The sequence below is a fragment of the Eschrichtius robustus genome, chromosome 3 (genome assembly GCF_028021215.1).
Source record: "Eschrichtius robustus isolate mEscRob2 chromosome 3, mEscRob2.pri, whole genome shotgun sequence".
NCBI classification, from domain to species: Eukaryota; Metazoa; Chordata; class Mammalia; order Artiodactyla; family Eschrichtiidae; genus Eschrichtius; species Eschrichtius robustus.
Window position 1 is genome coordinate 84053764 of NC_090826.1, and position 22808 is coordinate 84076571.

Consider the following 22808-nt stretch of genomic DNA (forward strand, 5'->3'; position numbering starts at 1 on the left):
CTCCTTCTGGGATCCCTATAATGTGAATGTTGTTGCGTTTAATGTTGTCCCAGAGGTCTCCTAGGCTGTCTTCATTTCTTTTCATTCTTTTTTCTTTAGTCTGTTCCGCAGCAGTGAATCCCACCATTCTGTCTTCCAGGTCACTTATCCGTTCTTCTGCCTCAGGTATTCTGCTATTGATTCCTTCTAGTGTAGTTTTCATTTCAGTTATTGTATTGTTCATCCCTGTTTGTTTGTTCTTTAATTCTTCTAGGTCTTTGTTAAACATTTCTTGCATCTTCTCAATCTTTGCCTCCATTCTTTTTCCAAGGTCCTGGATCATCTTCACTATCATTATTCTGAATTCTTTTTCTGGAAGATTGCCTATCTCCATTTCATTTAGTCATTTTTCTGGGGTTTTATCTTGTTCCTTCATCTGGTACATAGCCCTCTGCCTTTTCATCTTGTCTATCTTTCTGTGAATGTGGTTTTTGTTCCACAGGCTGCAGGATTGTAGTTCTTCTTGCTTCTGCTGTCTGCCCTCTCTCCCAGTGTTTAATATTTAAGGGATCTTTTCTCATGATCTTTTCTTATAGTTACTGGCATATAAGAACATTACTAATCTTTGCATATTCAGTTCACATGACACCTTCCTGAACTTCTCTTATTTGATAGTCTTTAAGTTGAATTTTTTGTTTCAAGATATACTTTATAGAATACATGACTTTATTTCTTCTTTTTCAATATTTATACCTCTTATTTCATCTTAGGTGGATGGTCGAATCAAGAAATCGATGACTAATGCCAGGTATTCTTGTTTGGGTTCTGATTCTAGGGAGAAAGAATGCCTCTAATGGAGACTGGCTTTTGGCTCCAAACACACTTTTTCATATTAAGGAAATCATTTAAAATGTTAGAATAACAGGTTATTTGCGCAATGCAGTGTTTTAGGATGATAAATGTGGGCAGCCACGAATGTGAATGTGATGCCAACAAGAAGACTAGAGTCCAAAGCAACTGCAGCACATGTAGGCTTTGCATATAACATGCATTCAGTATTGCTGGCCCAAGCAAATTACTGAAAAATATGGATAGAGCACATGGAAGGTTTTATTTAATGACGATAACAACAACAGTTTGGGATATCTATTACACTAGGCTCTACTCCACATGATACTTTTTCATGTTTATTGCATTTACCTCAAAACAGGAATTCAATCAACATACTACCAGAATGCTATAGTGCCAATGGGGTGACATGCCCTTTCATGTCAGCAAGGTACTTAATTTAGTCTTTTCGTTTTTAATTTTTCTTCTAATCAAAGTCACACCCACATTTGTAGAAAACTTGGAAAGTTATAAGAATACTTGCAGACTGTATATAACATAAGTACAAAAATGTTTACTGCAGTATTCAGTGAAAAACTGAAAACAGCAATAGGGAAAAGGTACATCAATACTACAGTCTACTATCCAATCATTAAAAAGTACAAGGTATACCTACAAGTACCAACATGGAAAACTATGAAGGTATAAAGTTAAATGCAAAAAAGCTGAAAGCAATATATAGGGTGTGATTTATAAATTAGCCATACTCTGTTCCCTCAATGCTGTTTATGTAGTTATATGTATATATGTACAAGTAATTTCATAATATTTTGTTATAAGTCCATGTATATACAGCAGGAGAAAAAAAGTGATACCAGCAGTGTATGACTCAAGCTGGTACAGTGGGTTGGAGTGGTTATAGGATACTCCCATTTTTTACTTTATATGCTTCTTGCTGTCTACAGTTTTTCAGTTAAGAAACAAATAAACAAACTTTGGAAAGAAAAGAGTAACGAAACAAAAATAACCACTTACAGTCCTGAGGCAGATATTCTCGGGCATATTCAATAAAGATTTGCTGAAATATCCACATAAACGTAGTGTCTGTACAGAATTGGTACTCATTTAATATTTTTTGACTAAATAAACAAATAAATAATCTTTCTTGGTGAAACATTATAAGCTTAATTATAGAGGAGTGAGAATTCTAGTTAAGTGACCCAAAAGTAAAGAATGTTGGCTCTAATTTTTAACCCTTCAAATCAGTTTTCAGCAACTTCTATTGTTTTATATATGAAAAAAGTCCACTCTAATTTTTATGTGCATTTTTAAAATGTTTTACTCGAATGTCACTGAACTCTTTTCCTTAGTGATATGATCTGAAGGTGCCAACTCATGCTCTAACAGAAGTCACCAGGAGTAAGGGTTGTCAAGCGAGGTGGTTAACAAATGAGGTGCAGACTGAGAAGCAAATAAAGGATGAACCAGAATCTACAGTGCAATGCCCTGAGCCTCATTTCCCCCCGTGTGTTGAAGGGGCGGACGTCCCTGCTGAAACACAGGCCAACAAGCGGACTACTGCTTTCCAGGAAGAAAGCTCTGGTGAGATTTTTCACTTACTGTCATTTAATATAGCTCTGGTAATTGGTTCTATTTGGAAAGGTTACTATCCAATTTTTCTGAAAGATATTACTTTAGCTACTCTTTACTTTAGAGCTAATCCCAGGGGAAATTACATTTTCTTTAGAGGGCATTTCAAGATATTTTTTTCATATAGGTAATTTCACAGCCAAACATTCACTTGTTTTTTGTTTCGCTTAGCTTTCTGCCCCTCACCTTTCTAATCTCACTTGCTTTATTTGAGTGGGATCGAGATGTTTCTCCCTAGAGATGCCTGTTTCTCTTAAAAAGCTAGTTAAACTACTTAGAGATACATAGACTATAGAGAGTTAGAAAGTGCACCAGGAATAACTATTTCTCTTCACTCTTGTGTAACTACAAATAAGATGAATTATGTACCTAAAGATTTTAAATATAATTAAAAGAATACACCGAATCAAAGGAATTAGGAGGAATGTGAATGAAGTTTCTGCTACAAAAGTAGGTCATCTCTACCATTCAATTAATAAGATTACATTAATTTAATATTTAGCTTTAAAATCTGCTGTATATTTATATCTAGCACAAATAGACAAATATGAACATTTAAATATTTTTCTACAAACTAGCAAAAACATTTAGAAATTAACTAATTCCATATCAGAATAAAGTATTAACCAAACAATAGAAAATTCCTATGCTACTTGGGCAACTCCAAGTGATTAACAATGGGTCATTTGTATCTTCTGACTTCTGGGAAGGTCTTCTTTATGTTTTTGGAAGAGCAGGCTTGTGCTGAAAATGTGGGTTTTGGCTTCCTAACAGAACCAAGTGGGAACTGATGTACTTTTATTCCTAAAGTGCTCTGAGAGATATGGATGAGATACCTTGCCCAGGCACAGAGTACAATTACTGATAATGCTTTAAAGTAGTACAGAGTTTCTGGGTTTACTTAAGAGGTCTGAAAAAATCTAACTATAAAGAGATGGTCAAGGCCTTTAACCACAGGAATATTATCTACAGCTAGGAAACTGCAGTTGGTACAGTTACACCAGATTTTAAAAAGTGAGGTGGGACTTCCCTGGTGGTGCAGTGGTTAAGAATCTGCCTGCTAATGCAGGAGACACGGGTTCAATACCTGGTCCAGGAAGATCCCACATGCCACGGAGCAACTAAGCCTGTGTGCCACAACTACTGAGCCTTCGCTCTAGAGTCTGCGAGCCACAACTACTGAGCCCACGTGCTGCAACTACTGAAGCCCACACACTCTAGGGCCCGTGCTCCGCAACAAGAGAAGCCACTGCAATGAGAAGCTCATGCACCGAAACAAAGAGTAGTGCCCGCTCACCACAACTAGAGAAAGTCTGCGTGCAGCAACAAAGACCCAACACAGCCAAAAATGAATAAAAAAAATTTTTAATTGAAAAATAAATAAATAAAAAAGTGAGGAAAATTGGGTGGGTAGGGAGTGCTATTTATACAAATAGTGCAGAATAGGCATCTAAACAGAGGATATGATAAAACTCTGACTTAAACCAACACCCAAACCCTCCTTCTATAAATGGATTAAAATTCTGTAAGATATATATTGAAATACTATTTTACTGAACTGGAAAGAAGGGAAATCCCTACTTGCCAGAAACAAGAAGAAAATGAAAAGGCAGCAGACAGCCTGTAACACTGAGGTTTGGGAGGAAGACAATGATGCCAGAAACCTAGAGCTGGAGTTTGAGTGCTCCCCACTGTCCCCAGTTCTGGAGAAGAGGCATACAGAGGAACAATAAATTGGCAGTTGATATTTCCATGACAGTAACAGCTCCCCTATACCTGAAAGCTAGAGTGCTTTGGGCTCAGTTCGCAGTCATCTTTTATTTCCTAACTACATTCAATCCCTGGGTGATCTCACAGTTTCTTGTTTTAAGTACTACCATTTAAACACAGATGACTCCAAAATTCATATTCCAGACCAGCCTCCCTCCTCAACTTCAGACTCATATATCCAACTGCACAGTCAACATCCTTGTTTATATGGTTACAGACACCCCACATTAGCCCTCCTGCTCCCTCATATAATCTTCCTCATGTAAATGAATGGTGACTCCATTTTCCTGGTAGCTTAGGCCAAAAACCTGGATGTCGTTCTTCACTCCTCATTTTTCCCCCAACACCTCACAACTTACCTGCCAGGAAATCCTATTAGCTCTTCCTTCAAAATATGTCCAGAATCTCACTACTTCCCAACACATCCACTGTTGCCATCCTGGTCCAAGCCATGTTGGTCTCTCACCTGACTTACTGCAATAGCTTCCAAACTCCTTTCCTTGCTCTGCCTTTCTCCCCTTGAGTTTATTCAGCAGCCAAAATGATCTTATTAAAATATAAGTCAGATCATTATCACTCCCCTACCTAAACCCTCCCAATGGTTCCCCACATCACTCATGGGGGAAAAATCTAAGACTAAAAATGGACCAAAAGGTCTTAAAAAATCTGACCCCATTATCCTCACTTTGACCTCCATGGCCTCATAACCTACTCAGCTTTCTCTCGCTTACTTTGCTTTGGCCACACTGATCTCCTTGCTATTCTATAAACATGTCAGGCACAGCCCCACCTCAGGGCCCTTCGTTGCAGTTATTGCTTCCTCTTCAAGAATTCTCTTCCCTCAGTTTGCTTCACAGCTCACCTTCTTCAAGTCTTTGTTCAAATGTCACCTTTCCCAGCCATTCTACCCAAAACTGCAACCTCCCTTCAACTCCCCAATACTCTCCATTCCCTTTCCCTACTCTATTCCTCTCCTCAACATTTATCATTAACATATTATACATTTTATTTAATTATCTTGCTTATTATCCCCCCATTGGAATATAGTCACCACAAGGGCAGAGATATTTGTATTCTATTCACTACTGTATCACTAGCACCAGTGGGAATTCAATAAATACTTGTTTAAAAAAAATGAATAAATGTTAAATTCACAATTACGAAGGAAAAAATTCAAACAAGAATTCTAAATGCAGAATGCAGTCAAATGAGGGCAAAACAAAAACATATTTTCAGGCAAACAAAAAACATGGAAAGAATAAATCACTTACAGACCTTCCATGAAAGAACTAATAAAATATATATTTCTGGAAAAAAGACATCGGATCCAAAAGAAAGAAGTAGTAAGGGTAAGGAAAGAAAATACAACATAAATCTAAATAATTACTAACTGCATAAAACAATAATAGTAATAAGTAATTTAGATGGAATAAAAACAAGGTAGAACTAAAACACTAAACAATAAAATAATACGATGGGAGGAGGTCCTCACAGTTAAAACATTCTAAAAGCTTTTTTTTTTTCAGAAGGAGGCTGGAGATATTAAGTTTTTGACTTTAAGGTGGATATCCATGTTAACAGTTTAAGGAAAATGGCTAAGATAAGAGAATAATTTCCATTCTAGGAGAAGGGGAAAAGGGAGGACAATGAAAGCTCAATTAATCCAAAAAGAAGACAGAAAAGGAAAAAAAATTTGAAGAAAAGTATGGTAAATAGAAAGAATCAAATAAAATAGTAGAAATAAATCTAATATATTAGTAATCAAAATAAATGTACAGGTACCAAACATGCTTGTTAAAAGACAATGATTCTCAGTTTTGAATTTTAAAATTGTACTTTATGTCATTTATAAAAGACATACTTTAAACATAATGACAAACAAAAGTCAAAAGAGATGGAAAAAGACATACCACACAAACACTACTGCACAGATTACAAAAAACAGCAAGAGAATATTATGAAAATATTAATGCCAATACGTTTGCAAGGTTACCAAAATTAAATATGTTCCTAGAAAAATATCTTAAGTTATACTGATTTAAAAAGAAACAGAAATCCTGTAAAGTCCTATAACCATAACAAAAAGAACACACCAGGGCCAGGTGGTGTTATAGACAAGTTATACAAAACTTAATATTGTAAAGGAAGAAGTAAATTGTCACTATTTGTAAATGACATGATATTATACATAGAAAACCCTAAACACTACACCAAAAAACTGTTAGACCTAACAGACACATTCAGTAAAGTTGGAGAATACAAAATCAACAGGCAAAAACCTGTTGTATTCAACAGGCAAAACCTGTTGCATTTCTACACACTTTTAACAAATTATCAGAAAGAGAAATTAAGAAAACAATACCATTTACAACTGCATCAAAAAGAATAAAATACCTAGGAATAAATTTAGCCAAGGGGGTGAAAGACTTGCACACTGAAAACTATAAGACACTGATGAAAGAAATTATAGAAGACACTAGTAAATGGAAAGATATTCTGTGCTCATGGATTAGAAAAATTAATATTGTTAAAATGCACCACCAAACCAGCTATACAAGAAATGTTAAAGGAACTTCTCTAGGCAAAAAAGAAAAGGTCACAACTAGAAACATGAAAATATGAATGGAAAAAGCACATCAGTAAAAGCAAACATACAGTAAAGGTAGGAAATTATCTATGCACAAAGCTAGCAGGAAGGTTAAAAGACAAAAGTAGTAAAACCATCTATATCCACAATAAACAGCTAAGGGATACACAAAACAATTATTTGTAAAATATGATATCAAAAACAGTAATCATGAGGGGAAGAGAGTACAAATGCAGAGTTGTTAAAATGCATTTGAAATTAAGAGATCAGCAACTTAAAACAATTGTATCACAATCATAATCATATATATCACATACAAAAGAAAAAAGAATCCAAAACTAATACTAAAGATAATCATCAAATCACAAGAGGACAAAAGAAGAAAGGAACAAGAAAGACCTACAAAAAGAACCCCAAAACAATGAACAAAATGGCAATAAGAACATACATATCAATAATTACTTTAAACGTAAATGGACTAAATGCTCCAATCAAAGACACAGAGTGGCTAAATGAATACAAAAACAAGACCCATATATACGCTGCCTACAAGAGACTCACTTCAGATCTAAAGACACACACAGACTGAAACTGAGGGGATGGAAAAAGGTATTCCATGCAAATGAAAATAAAAAGAAAGCTGGGGTAGCAATACTTATAGCAGACAAAATAGATTTTAAAATAAAGACTGTTACAAGAGACAAAGAAGGGCATGACATAATGATCAAGAAGAAGATATAATAATTGTAAGTACATATGCACCCAACATAGGCGCATCTAAATACGTAAAGCAAATATTAACAGACACAAAGGGAGAAATCAACAGTAGCAATAACAGTAAGGGACTTTAACCCCTCACTCACATCAATGAACAGATCATCCAGACAGAAGACCAATAAGGAAACACTAGCCTCAAATGACACAACAGACCTAATGGACTTAATAGTTATATATAGAACATTCCATCCAAGAGCAGCAGGATACACATTCTTTTCAAGTGTACATGAAACATTTTCCAGGATGTATTACATGGTTTGCTACAAAACAAGCCTTGGTAAATTTAAGAAAACTGGAACCATATCAAGCATCTTTTCTGACCACAATGCTATGAGACTAAAAATCAACTACAAGAAAAAAACTGCAAAACACACAGACACATGGAGGTTAAACATTATGCTATGAAACAACCAATGGATCACTGAAGAAATCAAAGAGGAAATAAAAAAATACCTGGAGACAAATGAAAATGAAAACACAATGATCCAAAATCTATGGGATGCAGCAAAAACAGTTCTAAGAGGGACATTTACAGCAATACAAGCTTACCTCAGCAAACAAGAAAAATCTCAAATAAAAAATCTAACCTTATACCTAAGGGAGCTAGAAAAAGAAAAACAAAACCCAAAGCTAGTAGAAAAAGGAAATCATAAAGATCAGAGCAGAAGTAAATGAAATAGAGACTAAAAGACAATAGAAAAGATCAATGAAACTAAGAGGGTGTTCTTTGAAAAGATAAACAAAATTGATAAACCTTTAGCCAGACTCATTAAGAAAAAAAGAAAGTGGGCCCAAATCAATAAAATCAGAAATAAAAAAGAAGTTACAGCTGACTCCACAGAAATACAAAGGATCATAAGAGACTACTATGAACAACTATATACCAGTAAAATGGACAACCTAGAAGAAATGGACAAATTCCTAAAAATACATAATCTTTCAAGACTGAATCAGGAAGAAATACAAATATGAACAGACCAATTACCAGTAATGAAATTGAATCAATAATAAAAATACCTCCCAACAAACAAAAGCCCAGGACCAGAAGCCTTCACGGGTGAATTCTACTGAACATTTAGAGAAGAGTCAACACCTATCCTTCTCAAACTATTCCAAAAAACTGCAGAGAAAGGAACACATCCAAACTCATTCTATGAAGTCAGCATCACCTTGACACCAAAACCAGACAGAGATATTACAAAAAAGAAAATTACAGGTCAATATCACTGATGAACATAGATGCAAAAATCCTCAACAAAATACTAGCAAACCGACTTCAACAGTACATTAAAAGTATCATACCCCACAATCAACTGGAATTTATCCCAGGGATGAAAGGATTTTTCAATATCTGCAAATAAATAAATGTGATACACCACATTAACAAAATGAACTCAACAGATGCAGAAAAAACCTTTTCTTAAACTTCAACATCCATTTACGATAAAAACTCTCCAGAAAGTGGGCACAGAGAGAACATACTTCAACATAATAAAGGCCATATATGACAAGTCCACAGCTAAGATCATACTCAATGGTGAAAAGCTGAAAGCATTTCTTTTAAGATTAGGAACAAAACAAGAATGCCCACTCTCACCACTTTTATTCAACATAGTATTGGAAATCCTATCCACAGCCAGAGAAGAAAAAGAAATAAAAGGAATCCAAATTGGAAAGGAAGACATAAAACTGTCACTGTTTGTAGATGACATGATACATAAAAAAATCCTAAAGACACCACCAAAAATCTACTAGAGCTCATCAATTAACCTGGTAAAATTGCAGGATACAAAATTAATATACAAAAATCTGCTGCATTTCTATACACTAACAATGAACTATCAGAAAGAGAAATTAAGGAAACAATCTCATTTACAATTGCATCAAAAAGAATAAAATATCTAGGAATAAATTTACCTAAGGAGGTAAAAGAGCTGTACTTGGAAAATTATAAGACACTGATGAAAGAAATTGAAGATGACACAAACAGATGGAAAGATATACCATGTTCACAGACTGGAAGAACTAATAATCTTAAAATGACCATGCTACCCAAGGCAATCTACAGGTTCAATGTAATATCTACCAAAATACCAAAGGCATTTTTCACAGAACTAGAACAAATAATTTTAAAATTTGTATGGAAACACAAAAGACTCCAAATAGCCAAAACAATCTTGAGAAAAAAGAACACAGCTGGAGGAATCATGCTTCCTGACTTCAGACTACACCACAAAGCTACAGTAATCAAAAGAGTATGGTACTGGCACAAAAACAGACACACAGATCCATGGAACAGAACAGAGATCCCAGAAATAAACCCATGCACTTATGGTCAATTAATCTAGGACAAAGGAGGCAAGAACACACAATGGAGAAAAGACAGTATCTTAAATAAGTGGCACTGGGAAAACTGGACAGCTAAATGTAAAAGAATGAAATTAGACCATTCTCTAACATCATGTAGAAAAAATAAACTCAAAACGGATTAAAGACCTAAATGTAAGACTGGAAACCATAAAACTCCTGGAAGAAAACACAGGCAGAAGACTCCAACATAAATTGTAGCACTATTTTTTTGGATCTGTCTCCTAAAGCAATGGAAACAAAAGCAAAAATAAACTAATGGAACCTAATTAAACTTAAAAGCTTTTGCACATCGAAAGAAACCATCAACAAAATGAAAAGACAACCTACTGAATGGGAGAAAATATTTGCAAATGATATGATTAACAAGGGGTTAATATCTAAAATATATAAACAGCTCATATAACTCAACATCAAAAAAAAAAGTCCAACAACCTGATTGAAAAATGGGCAGAAGGGCTGAATAGACATTTTTCCAAAGAAGACATCAGATGGCCAACAGGCACATCAAAAGATGCTCAACATCATTAATTGTGAGGGAAATGCAAATCAAAACCACAATGAGATATCCCCTCACACCTGTCAGAATGGCTATCATCAAAAAGAACACAAATAACATTTGTTGGTGAGGATGTGGAGAAAAAAGAACCCTCCTACACTGTTGGTGGGAAAGTACATTGGTGCAGCTACTGTGGAAAACAGTATGGAGGTTTCCCAAAAAACTAAAAATAGAACTACTATATGACCCAGCAATTCCACTCCTGGGTATATATCTGAAAAAAAACAAAAACACTAAGTCAAAAAGATACATGCACCCCAATGTTCGTAGCAGCATTATTTACAATTGCCAAGATATGGAGGCAACCTAAGTGCCCATCAACAGATGAATGGATAAAGAAGATGTGGTACACACACACACACACACACACGCACAAAATGAACAAGAGATAACAAGTGTTGGCAAGGATGTGGAGAAAAGGGAACCCTTGTACACTGTTGCTGTGGTCACTATGGAAAACAGTATGGAGGTTCCTCAAAAAATTAAAAATAGAACTACTATATAATCCAGCAATTCCACTTCTGGATGCTTATCCAAAGAAAATGAAAACACTAACTCAAAAAGATATACACTACCCCAAGTTCATTGAAGTATTATTTACAATAGGCAAAACATGAAAACAACCTAAGTGTCTACCAATGGATGAATGGATAAATACTGAATATAATGTGATTGATACATACATACACACACACACACACACACAATAGAATATTATTCAGCCTTAAAAAAGAAGGAAATCTTGCCCTTTGTGACTACCTTGATGGACCTTGAGGGCATTATGCTAAGTGAAATAAGTCAGACGGAGAAAGACAAATACAATATGATCTTACTTATATGTGGAATCTAAAAAAACCAGAAAGCAAAAAACCCAAGCTCACAGATATAGAGAACAGATTTGGTGGTTACCAGAGGTGGAGTGTTGGGGGTGAGGGAAATGGGTGAAGGGGTCAAAAGGTGCAAGCTTGCAGTTATAAAATAAAGAAGTCATAGGGATGCAATACGGCATGGTGACTGCAGTTAATAATATTGTAAGAAAAAAAACTTAAAAAAATTAATTCCATACTTATACAAATTCCCCCAAAGAGCAAAAAGTTGTGTATCCCCTACAACTCACATAATGAGACTAGTATAACCCTGATACCAAAACTAAAGAACAGCATGAGAAAGGAAAAATACAGGGCAATCTCCATCATGAACATAAACAAAAAAATCCTAAATGATATGTTTGCAAATCAAATCCAGCAATGCATTAAAATACAATGCACCATGAACAAACTGGGTTTATTCCAGGAATTCAAGACTAGTTCATAACCATGTAATTGTCCATATAAACAAAACAAGTTGGAAAAACTATAAGATCATCTCAGATGCAGAAGAGACATTTGATAAAAATCAACAACTAAATACTATTTAAAATAAAACTCAACACATTTTTTAAAGCTGAAAGAATGCAAAGACGACCACTACATGGCTCCTATTCATTACCGTTCCGGAAGTTCTAATAACAAAATGAGAAAAAAGAACTAAAAGATGTAAGGATTACAAAGAAAGAATCACAATTATTACTACTTGTAGATGATAAGATTATCTTCATTAATAACACAAAAGTGTACAAATTAGGATTAGAGTGTAGCCAGGTGGTTCTTATAAGATCACTTTATAGAAATCAATTGTATTTCTATATATTGCAACACAGGAAATATCATTAAAAGTTATACCACTTACAACAATAATAAAAGAATACAAGGTACCTAGAAATAAACACAACAAAAGATATGCCAGACTCTTATGAAGAAAATTAGAAATGTTACTGAAAAGCATTAAAGGAGATCTAAATACTGTAATGGAGAGAAAGGTGATGTTTCCAGATAGGAAGATATCATCAAAGAGATGTAAGTTCTCCTGAAACTGATGGACAGATACAATTGAATTCAAACCAAAATTCCAGCAGAGTTCTTTGTGAACTTTTCAAAGCTAATTTAAAAACCTATGTGGGGAAAAAAAAAAAAAGATACTTCTGAAGAATAAAAGAGCTTGACATTAGCTCAAGGATAGACAAATGTACCAGTTAAAGTAGAAAGCTCAGATACAGACCTATACATACATGGAAACTTGATCTAACGGTGGAAGCACCGTGGATCGGTGGGCAAAGGACTGTTCAATAAATGGTGCTGGGCCAGTACTGGTGGCTCCTCTACTAGACACTGCAGGTCTAGAGTGTTCAGTATTCTTGGCTGACATGGGCTCTGCAGCAAATGTATTGATCGCTATTGATTTCTTCAGTCAGACCCTTCCTCTCCCCAGTCTGGTGAGCTCCACGGAAGGTACAAAAGACAGCTGTCAGGGACGCTGCGGGTACAAGTCCCCTTAGCTGAAGTGTAGAGAGAGACAAAAAGTGTATTCCTCCCTTTATAAGGCTTGGTCAGAAGGTGTCTCTCCGCCCCGCCTCCTGTCTGCCTAGTGTGGCTCATAGGGGTGGTCGACACAAAGGACAACAGTCATGTTCCTTCTACTGCCCTCAATGGCTCTCTTCTGCATCTCTGCAGAAACTCTCCCCAGCTTTAGATTCACGCATGAGCAGACCATTTCAGGAATGAGATAGTGTTTTTTCTCTAACAGGGGTTGCACTGCCCCAGCAGGAAAGTAACCGACAAAGGAAGGAGGTCGAACAGAGATGCTTAGTCCTATACTGTGGTGTTACTTTGATAACGAGAAAAAAATAATGGCACTTATAAAATTGAAATCTTTGGCTTTCTTAGTAAAGTGCATCAAACCCAACTTACTGGGTTCTAAAGCATCATGATCCACAGTACATAACAATCTTCTAAATGTTTCACTAAATCCTGACAAAATTCAGCAAATAAACGGTACATACGGTGATGGGCCTGGAGGGAAATATTCAATATGTATGCTAAATTAAAACTGGAGCCTCCAAATTGGGTGCAATTTCAGAAAGAAGAAAAGAACACGCACACTAATAATTAGGTAAAAACAAAGATACCCACTCTGTATGCTGAAAAACAATAAGAAATTTGTAATCCTTTGATCTTTATATTTTTTTCTAGTAGTGTATGCCACTGCTAAATTATAAGATTTTTTACATTATTCTTGTGAGAAAATTACCATCATTTTCTATAAACTCTCCAATTCCAATATATACTCTAAGATAAGAGATTAAATGACATTTTAAGTCTCTGATGCCTCGGATAAGAATTCTCAATGCATTCTGTTCACATTGAGTGTTTTGAATTGTAAAAGAATACACAAAAGAGGCAGAGTGGGCTGTACAGCAAAAGCACAGGCTTTGGAGAAGACATATTTAGGTAAGTCCCACATATTTCGCAGGGCCTTGGCTGAGTTTTTTTTGCCTCTGAGCCTCATTTATCTCATTTGTAAAATGAAGCTACTATTATCTGTTTCACCCGTTACTGAAAGGATCAATTATTGGCGTACTCAATAGTCTCTATTATTTTCTCCTTTCACACTTGCTAAAAGGAAAAAGTTTGTTTTGCTTTATGTCAAACAGGAGGCTTTTCCTGAAATAGCCCAGTGTATATGTTTGTATAGGGATGAATAGTGTCCTCCAAAAAGTCATGTCCACCTGGAACCTATGAAAATGACCTTATTTGGAAATAGGGTCTTGTAGACGTAATCAAGTTAAGATGAGGTCGTACTGGAATAGGGTGGGCCCTAAATCCAATGACTGGGGTCCTTATAAGAAGGGCCTGTGAAGACAGACACAGGAATGGCCCTGTGACAATGGAGGGAGAGACGAGAGTAATGCTGACACAAGCCAGAAAATGCCAAGGACTGCTGGCCACCATCAGAAGCTAGGGAGAGGTGAGGAAGGATTTACCCCAGAGCCTCCAGAGAGAACACGGCCCTGCTGACACCTTAATTTTGGACTTCTAGCCTCTGGAACCATTAAAGAATAAATTTCTCTTGTTTCAAGCTACCCTGTGTGTAGTACTTTGTTACAGTAGCCCTAGGAAACTAATACGGTATTGAGTCCTGAAACAGAAATGAAGCATTTTGGCTCATCTCCCACAAAGAAAAAACATACCATTTATTTCGCTACAGCTGAATAGACATCGGCGCATTCCAAGATTGTCTGATGTGGATTTTCCAAGAACACAATTTAGTAGTGCGTTATTGAGGGATCATGTTTACAAGTGAACAAAACGTAACTAAAGCAGGCTTTAACTAACTAAAAAGGTCAGTGGAGGATGAGTTATATTAGTGGATCCTGATTTCCAAGAAACATAAGAACCACCAAGACAGGGCCCATATGGAAGCAGCTCTGGAGTCAATGAAGGCAGGAGTCACCATCTGGTTTCCCATCTTGTTCTTCCTGTGGATGAACTTCATTCTTTTCTCTAGCTGCAGTCTGTCTTTAGCCAGCAGGTGAAAACATGACTGCTGGCAGCTTCCAAGTTTTCTCTTTTACAGAGTTGAACCCCTGAAGAAAGACTACTTTCATTTTCTGGGTCCCCAAGTCCAAAAAGCCTGGAGGAACACTTTGAGTGGTCTGAGCTGGGTCGCCTGTCCACTCCTGAACCACCTGTTGGAGCCCTGTGGCCAGGCAGGTACCAGAGAGAGGGATGGATGGAGACGATCTAACAAGGAACAGCTCTAGTTTCCTTCCTGATTAAGTAGTTCCACTTTTTTCAATTTACCCCAAATTCTGCTATAATGCTAAAACGAAGTGAGCAACCAGGAGCAGAGAAGTAATTTTAAAGGCAGATACAGATATGATTGGAAGAATAAGAAGTAGTAATAGATAAATCAAATTATCAATACACGTAATACATTGATAAAGAACTTTAACGAAGAACCAATAAGCACGTGAACTGGATGCTTTATGTAAGTATAAATGAAACAATTTTCACAGTTGGAATTACTGAGAAACAATTTTCTCTATTTAAATAATAGAAGAGAATATAAGAAATCAAGCAACCATTTTTATTTGAAGAGTTATTTTAAAGAAGTTTTTATATTTGGGTAGTAAAAGAACTATATTTCATCAGCAATAAACAGTTGACTGCATTGTGTGAGCAGGGCACTGAAGGGTCATGAGATTGTTTCTAGAGAAAATTAAATTCAATATATAACTTGTAACTTTCTTAGACATAGAAATTAGCACTTACCACAGCACTGGGGTTTCTATCAGCTCGATTTACTTCAAAAGAATTTATTTTATGGGCACTCATTTCATCAGTGTCAGCAATGATATAATGTCTAGGAGAGTAAGCATCGGACAAGTTCTTGAGCAGCCTCAGGATCTCAGTGGTATGACCACCTGGAAAAAAATATTGGAAGGCCTGAGATTAAGAAACCGGTAATGGACATATCCATCTGACTACATTATACTAATACTATGTTTTGTGTATTTCTCAAAACACAGAAGGAATATTTGGAAATGATAACCTATGCCCTTGTATAAATACTACCTTTATATGGGGGAAGAGGATAATAAATGTATAAAAATAAAATCAGCACCAGCAGTAGGTTGTGCTACTGTACTAGCTGAGGAAGGTACAAAGAAGTATAAGACACAGATCCTGTTATCAAGAAGTCTGGTGGGGAAGGGACAAGACACACAGATATACAGAGAGTGACGCAAGACAGCAAGAAAAATTAAAATGGGGTTTGGGGGAGGGAACAAGCAAAAGGTTATGAAAAAACAATGTCCTAAGCATAGGGGAGATCCCTGGTAAAGGCTGAAATGACTTGAAAGGTGCAGCTAATGGACAGATATGAGTAGGGAGGCCACTGGGTGAGGGTGGGATTATTAAGACAGGAGAAGGTAAGATCTGGGATGGGTGATCAAGGCATGGTGGGAACACTGGGAAGAAAGAGGAGAGTGAAGTAAGGTCAGGAAAGTAGGCTGGAAAATGGGAAGACAGTTGCTGAAGGTTTCTGTGCTGTGAATCAGACAAATTATGTGTTTTCTCCAAATGCATATATTTCTTATAGTAGAAAGGGAAAGATTACTCTCTAGATCCCAGAAGGAATTAGATATAGAAATAAAGTCAGCACAGAGTAAGTATAACAGGAATTAGAATCATGCTTTAACTTTATAACTTGTCAGCCATCTTCTTATGCAGGGCAAGTAATTTGCACATCTTATACTCATTTTATCATTTTTGTTTTTAACTTTGAAAAAGTGTGGTGGTTTCCAAAGTAGGTACTTGTTTTCAGAGCTGGAACAATTAAGGATAAATACGAATATATACATCTTCCACTGCAATTAAAACTTCATTTTAACTGCTTTAACAGTCTTTTTTTTTTTTCCTTAAAAGGAAACCCTCACTGAATACATTCTTTGAAAAATTAACTTTGTTACTGAATAAAGTCATTAAAATGATGAGCTTCATCTTGCATTTTACTTTATTAAGACTTGTCCTTTGGGAATGAAATCTTCTCAGTTCTTTCTTAAAGTATATCCAGAATCCAATCACTTCTCACCACCTCTTTTGCTAGCACCCTGCTCCAAACCACATCACTCTCACGTGGATTATGACCAAAGCTTCCTGGTCTGTTCCCTCCTCTGCACTTGTCCATTCAAGTGTCCACTTGAGTCTATTCTCAACACAGCCTCTAGACTGATCTTCTTCAAAAGAGTTGATCAAATTATTTACCTCTGCTCAAAACCCTCCAAGGGCTCCCCTTCTCATATGGAATAAAAGGCTTTTTGTAAGCTGACCCTTATTGTTACCTCTTGGACCTCATCTGCTTCTTCCCCCCTTACTCAGTCTACTCCAGCCACTCTGGCCTCCTTGCTGTTGGGTATCTGTCATCTCCCCAGGAGGCTTTACCTGACAATTCTGACGAAAATGCAACTTTCTTTCTCCTCGCCTCTTCCTAACCCACATTTTTCAAAGCGGAAACAGAAGGCTCAGTGAGGATAATTTGCACAAGATCACCAAATTAGTAACTGGCAGAGATGTGATTCAACTCTGGTGTTATGTTCATTTAGAGGCACGTGGTCCTAACCTCTGCATGGTAGGAAGCAGTGGAGTAGTGCCAACAGCTCTGTAGAGCAGGGTTTAAAATACCCTTACGCGATCTGCATGGGGCTTGCCTCCCCACATCCAACTCAGTACCATAGTGCCCTCGCACCTCTGGTCATCCCAAGTGCTATGGCCTTCTTTTCACACCCTCGCAGCCCTCAACGCCCCAGCTCCCCCTTGTCTGGCTACTTCTTAGTCATCTTTCAAGTCTCAGTTTAGACATCACGACTTCCAGGAAGCTTCCTGTCTCAAGTTCAGAAAAAGTGGCGCCCAGCGTGAACTTCCATAGCAGTTTTTACTTCCCAGGTTATAGCACTTATTGTGGCAAGCACCCATTCTGCTTTTCGTTTTCTGTTAGTTTTTCTATATTCTCCATTTCATTCACTGCTGTGTCCTCACAGCTTTCACACTGCTTGGGACATAGTCAGCACTCCACGGCAAGTCGTATTCGTCAGTTTTGTTATTTCCAGGGCTTAGCTTAGTGCCTGACCTCCCCTATGGCTCAAAATACATTAGGTGAATAAAGTAGTGAATTACACGTGGACATAAGTTTAGACCATTTGCTAATACTTATAATATTATGCTATCTGGATGCAATCTCCTGGCATTTCTGAATGTACACAGCCTGTATATGTATCGCTCTATCAGAGCTGTCCATTTAAAGCGGTACGCCTACAGAGCTGGCCGACTCCGTTCGGATTGTATTACCTGATTGCACAGGTTGTTGTTCATCCCCCGGCACAATATCCTGAAGTGTGTATTGTTCTCCCGTTAGTAGGTAATTGTTTCTATCCTCGTGGATTTTGTATATGTATATTTATAAATGTGATAATTCGCTTTGTCTCGCTTATCATGTAGTATTCGTGATTCCTAAATTAAATCCCAAATGCCTAGATTAATAATGCAAAACAGCAGTTTTTATTCAGGCAAATTGCATGTTACCATCACGGGCTTCTGTGTCCTCTCTGTTCACTAACAATTTGTTAGAAAAATATACGCTACAGAGACGCTTAATTACAGACAAGTGTAAGTAACTCATTTGTCATTAAAAATGCGGCCTGGGCCACATCAACAACAGACCAGCATTTTACCCAGCCTGGGCTGACCCGCTCCAGTCCCGCAGAGAAACTACAAATCTCAGCATGCAACGCTACACAAAGTGCTAGGGGCCCTGCGAACAGCGCCGCGGTGGACTCTGGGGTTTGTAGTACCCGACCCGAGCCCGCCAGTCACCGCCCGGATACTCACCGGACCCAGCCACCACCAAGAGGCTGAGAGACCGCCGGGGCACAGCGGCGCGGGGACGCAGCACTACCCACAGCCGCACTGCCAGCAGCACGGCCACGGTTCCTGCCGCCGCCGCGAGGATAAGGGTGCCACCCATTCGAAGACAAGACGCATGCGTGCTATCCCCCGGCGCCGGCCGCAGGAGCGGTGAAAGTTCAAAACTACGGGCGCTGCGGAGACCCAAACTCGTGGTGTGGGCCTCTTGGTGGGCGGGGCTTGTTGGCGGTGGGAGGAGTTCAGGGCCAGAGGCGGAAGCCTGGCCTCAGACCACTCCGCTGGGTGCCCGGCGGGATTCTGCGCACGTACCGCCCATGCGTAAACTGAAATTCGCGGATTAAAGCGGTGGAGCAGTTTGGTTTCGGTTCGTGAGGAGGTGAGGCCAGCTGGGCGCCCTAAAAAGGACCTCCCAAGTTAGCAGGTGTTCCAAATTAACTAACTTTGTGAATTCCACCTGAGGCCAGTGGCATACGTGCCAAGGGAAATATTTCTGTTGCACATGCACAGCTACTGAAAGTGCTTGCCAGTGAAAGGTACCTTGGTACAAAAAATTGAATTTCGGGTTCTCATCCAAATCTCCTCTTTCCCAGCACTCATATTTTTAATTTTTCTAGTCTTTTTCACAGATCTCAGTGTGACCAGAGTAGCTAGCTGAGGGTGATCACCTCAAGTTACGGCATGTTCCTGAGAGCAGTGGAAGTTCAGTGGTTCAAGGTAATGAGATCGAGAAAGAATCGTCCTATTCAGTTAATTTTACCACAAAGGCAACACCTCCCCCAATCCCAATTTTGCTTATTTTTATGTTTACTTAATCCACATTGTAGCAATATAAAAAGGCTGAGATTAGAGAAGCCCCTTCACCCCAAGTGTAATTTGCCTTCAGTCCCCGATGGACCTGTAGGTTAGATAGGACAAGTATACAGATGAGTAAACAAGTCCAGAAAGGTGAAACAGCTTGCTCAAGTGAAATAGTGGCAGATGTAGATTTAGAAACTGGAAACCCTAACTGCTGCTGCATAGGAGTTTACGCCGTGTATTCCTTTGCCAAATTCAAACTTCCTTGATTTTCAAACTTGCTTAGATCTTAGAATGTGTTTTTAAAAATGCAGCCTTGGGCTTCCCTGGTGGCGCAGTGGTTAAGAATCCGCCTGCCAATGCAGGGGACATGGGTTTGAGCCCTGGTCCGGTAAGATCCCACATGCCATGGAGCAACTAAGCCCGCGAGCCACAACTACTGAGCCCACGTGCCACAACTACTGAAGCCCGGGCGCCTAGAGCCCGTGCTCCGCAACAAGAGAAGCCACTGCAATGAGAAGCCTGCGCGCTGCAATGAAGAGTAGCCCCTGCTAGCCACAACTAAAGAAAGCCCGCATGCAGCAACGAAGACCCAACGCAGCCAAAAATAAAATAAAATAAGTAAATTTATTAAAAAAAAAAAATGCAGCCTCTCAGAGTACAATAGGGAGCTCCTGAATCAGAATCTCCAGGGGAGAGGACTGAGGTCAGCTCCTCTAACCAATGTGTCTATTTCTCTCAGCAGGCAAGTTTGGGAGACATTTAGGTACTTTGTAGCATCATTTTCTGGCTAATGGACCTCACATACTTCCTGTATTCTATCAAATCCTCTTAACCCTATATCCTCACAATAAGGTCATAAGGTGAATATTATTCCCCTCTTTACAGATAAAGAAAAGGATTCTATAAAAGTTAAATAATTTGCCTAAGGTTAGCTAGTGGGGAATTCCCTGGCAGTCCAATGGTTAGGACTCTGCGCTTCCACTGCAGGGGGCACAGGTTCCATCCCTGGTCGTGGAACTAAGATCCTGCATGGTGTTAGTAAGTGGTGGAGAAATTTTACAATTGTGGGCTTAGAAGTCAATGCTTCTCAAATTTTGATGGAATCAGAATCCCCTGGGCTTACAAATACGTAGTTGGAAGTCCAGAGGTAGGGCCTCTGGCACAGTATGAAAAACAGCTTAAGAATATTACAAAAGATGTAGTTTTATTTCATCTACCCACTCTGCCATTCCCAGCAATGGCTTCAGCCTAAGACTCTCTGCCATCATGCTTTTAAAAGAAGACATTAGTTTTCTCAGAAATTTACATCCAGGCAGGGCAGTCTCCAGATTTCAAGAGGTTATCTTGTCCTTGGGTCTTTTTTTTAAGAGTGAGGAAACCTTTTCCAGAACCTCCCACAGCAGACTTTCACTCCTTTTGGCCAAATTAATATCACTTGCCCCTTCATAAAAGGAATGAGACCACAAATCTGGCTGAGGTAGGATGGAGGATGGCATACAACTCACCTGTGGAATCTGGCAGTTTGGTGGAGGGTGGGTACTGAACAAAACGGACCTTCTCTTGGAGAGGAGGATTTTGGAGGAGGGTGGAGGAAAGATCATTGCTGGGTAGGCAAATAACAGTGTTTGGATTGCTGCGAAGGTAATGCGTCTGAGCTGGTGTTGTAAACTGACACAGGCAATGCGGATGTTTGGCTTATTAATAATGTTAGTCTTTAGGCCCCAAAAGACACCCCTGCATTCCCTAGTACCCATCCCCTCACTACTGTCATTACCTGTGCCTGTACGAAATATCAGTTTGATCACACTTAGTTGTAGATGGAATGAATGGGGAGTGATCAAGCATTTTAGTGGCTGCCAGTAAATGCAGAGAATCAAAGAGGGTGGAATAGCAGACGTTGTTTGGAGTTATTGGTTGATTATTTTGAATTAAGTCTAGGGTCAAACCGTTCAGTGTTCCTGACAAGGAAGTTGAGGACTGCAGGGAGGAGCTGGGTGGCAGGTGGAGACAGGAACAAAGTTGGGAACTCCTGAACACAATAAATCAGGAGTGTTTTATTCACCCACAAATTGCTGGGTGAGCTGAGTCCTGGGCTGTGACAGGCACGGAATATAATTAAGAGGTGAATAATATGTACTGGATTAATCAGAAAAGGCAGGACTGAACAGGACGAAGCAACTAAAATTTCTCTTGGGAAGGTAAGTTGCATTGACAATGCAGTTAACAGTTGCACAGAGGTAAATTATACTGTGTGAAAAGCATGAAAATGTATTAATAATTGATAAACTGAATAATAGTATTGAGCCATAATCAACCATAAGTAAAGTCTGCCTGGGAAGTGATTTTTATTATCTTCTTAAACCTATTTTCTAAAGTTTCTGTGACAAATACTATTCATGAATATTTTTAAAATTAAGATTATTTTGCACTATTGAATGGAATTGTACTTGTTAATTTAGTCAGCATATTTAATGAGCACCTGCTACGTGCTAGATTTAGGTGCAGGGGATCTTGTATGACAGTAGGAGTCCAGACAAAAACCTTAGACGAGGAAGATGACAGTGGGAGGTAGAAGAAGGTAGATTTGAGATATATTTTATGGATAGAGTCAGTAAGACTCGTTGATGGATTAGATATTGGGAATCAAAGTGGCTCTTAGATTTTTGGCTTCAAAACTGGCTGGATAGTGTCATTTGCTCAGACTAGACAGACAGGAAGAGAAACAAGTTTTTGTGAGCGGAGAAAGGGGAGGAGATGATGAAAATGAAGTGTTCTGTTTTGGTTGTTAGTTTGAATAGCCTGTTAAACATCCAAGTAGTTGTGTCAAATAGGCAGTTTATGTATAAATCTGAAGTGTGGGTTAGAGCTAGAGGTATAAATTTAGAATTCAGCATGTAGATGGTATTTAAAGCCATGGGACTGGGTGAGATCACCTGGGGAGGGAATTTAGGTCAGTCCTGTCCGACAGAAGTTTCTGCAATGATGGAAATGTTTTGTGTCCACGTTGTCCACTAGACACATGGCCTGCTGAGCACTTGAAATGTGGCTAGTGCTATGGAGGGACTGAATTTTAATTTTATTTCATTTAAATTATTTTAAATTTAAATACATTGGCATTAGCCAATGGCTAATGTATTCGATAGCTTAGGATAGAGAAGAGTCTGGGATCATTAATACTTAGAGGTCTAGTCAA

The 22808-nt window shown here is 38.2% G+C and overlaps 2 protein-coding genes across 6 annotated transcripts in view; one reads left to right on the forward strand and one right to left on the reverse strand.

The window, feature by feature from the left end:
- ALG14 (ALG14 UDP-N-acetylglucosaminyltransferase subunit) overlaps positions 1 to 19043 on the reverse strand; it is a 102598-nt gene extending 83555 nt beyond the window's left edge. For 2 of the 3 annotated variants that reach the window (XM_068540378.1, XM_068540377.1), the window contains exons 1-2: positions 18782 to 19043; positions 15668 to 15819 (exon numbers count right to left, since the gene is read on the reverse strand). In XM_068540378.1, the coding sequence (XP_068396479.1) occupies positions 15668 to 15819; positions 18782 to 18917 (288 nt within the window). In that variant the 5' untranslated portion in view covers positions 18918 to 19043. The remainder of the gene's footprint in view (positions 1 to 15667; positions 15820 to 18781) is intronic. The other variant, XM_068540376.1, reaches the window with a different exon arrangement.
- A 42-nt stretch (positions 19044 to 19085) lies between these two features.
- Positions 19086 to 22808, forward strand: part of TLCD4 (TLC domain containing 4) — a 90702-nt gene continuing 86979 nt past the window's right edge. The window contains exons 1-2 of one of the 3 annotated variants that reach the window (XM_068540371.1): positions 19105 to 19193; positions 19432 to 19531. The gene's annotated coding sequence lies outside the window, so the exon portion shown is untranslated. Of the gene's footprint in view, positions 19194 to 19431; positions 19532 to 22808 lie in introns of all 3 variants that reach the window. The other 2 variants (XM_068540372.1, XM_068540370.1) reach the window with 2 other exon arrangements.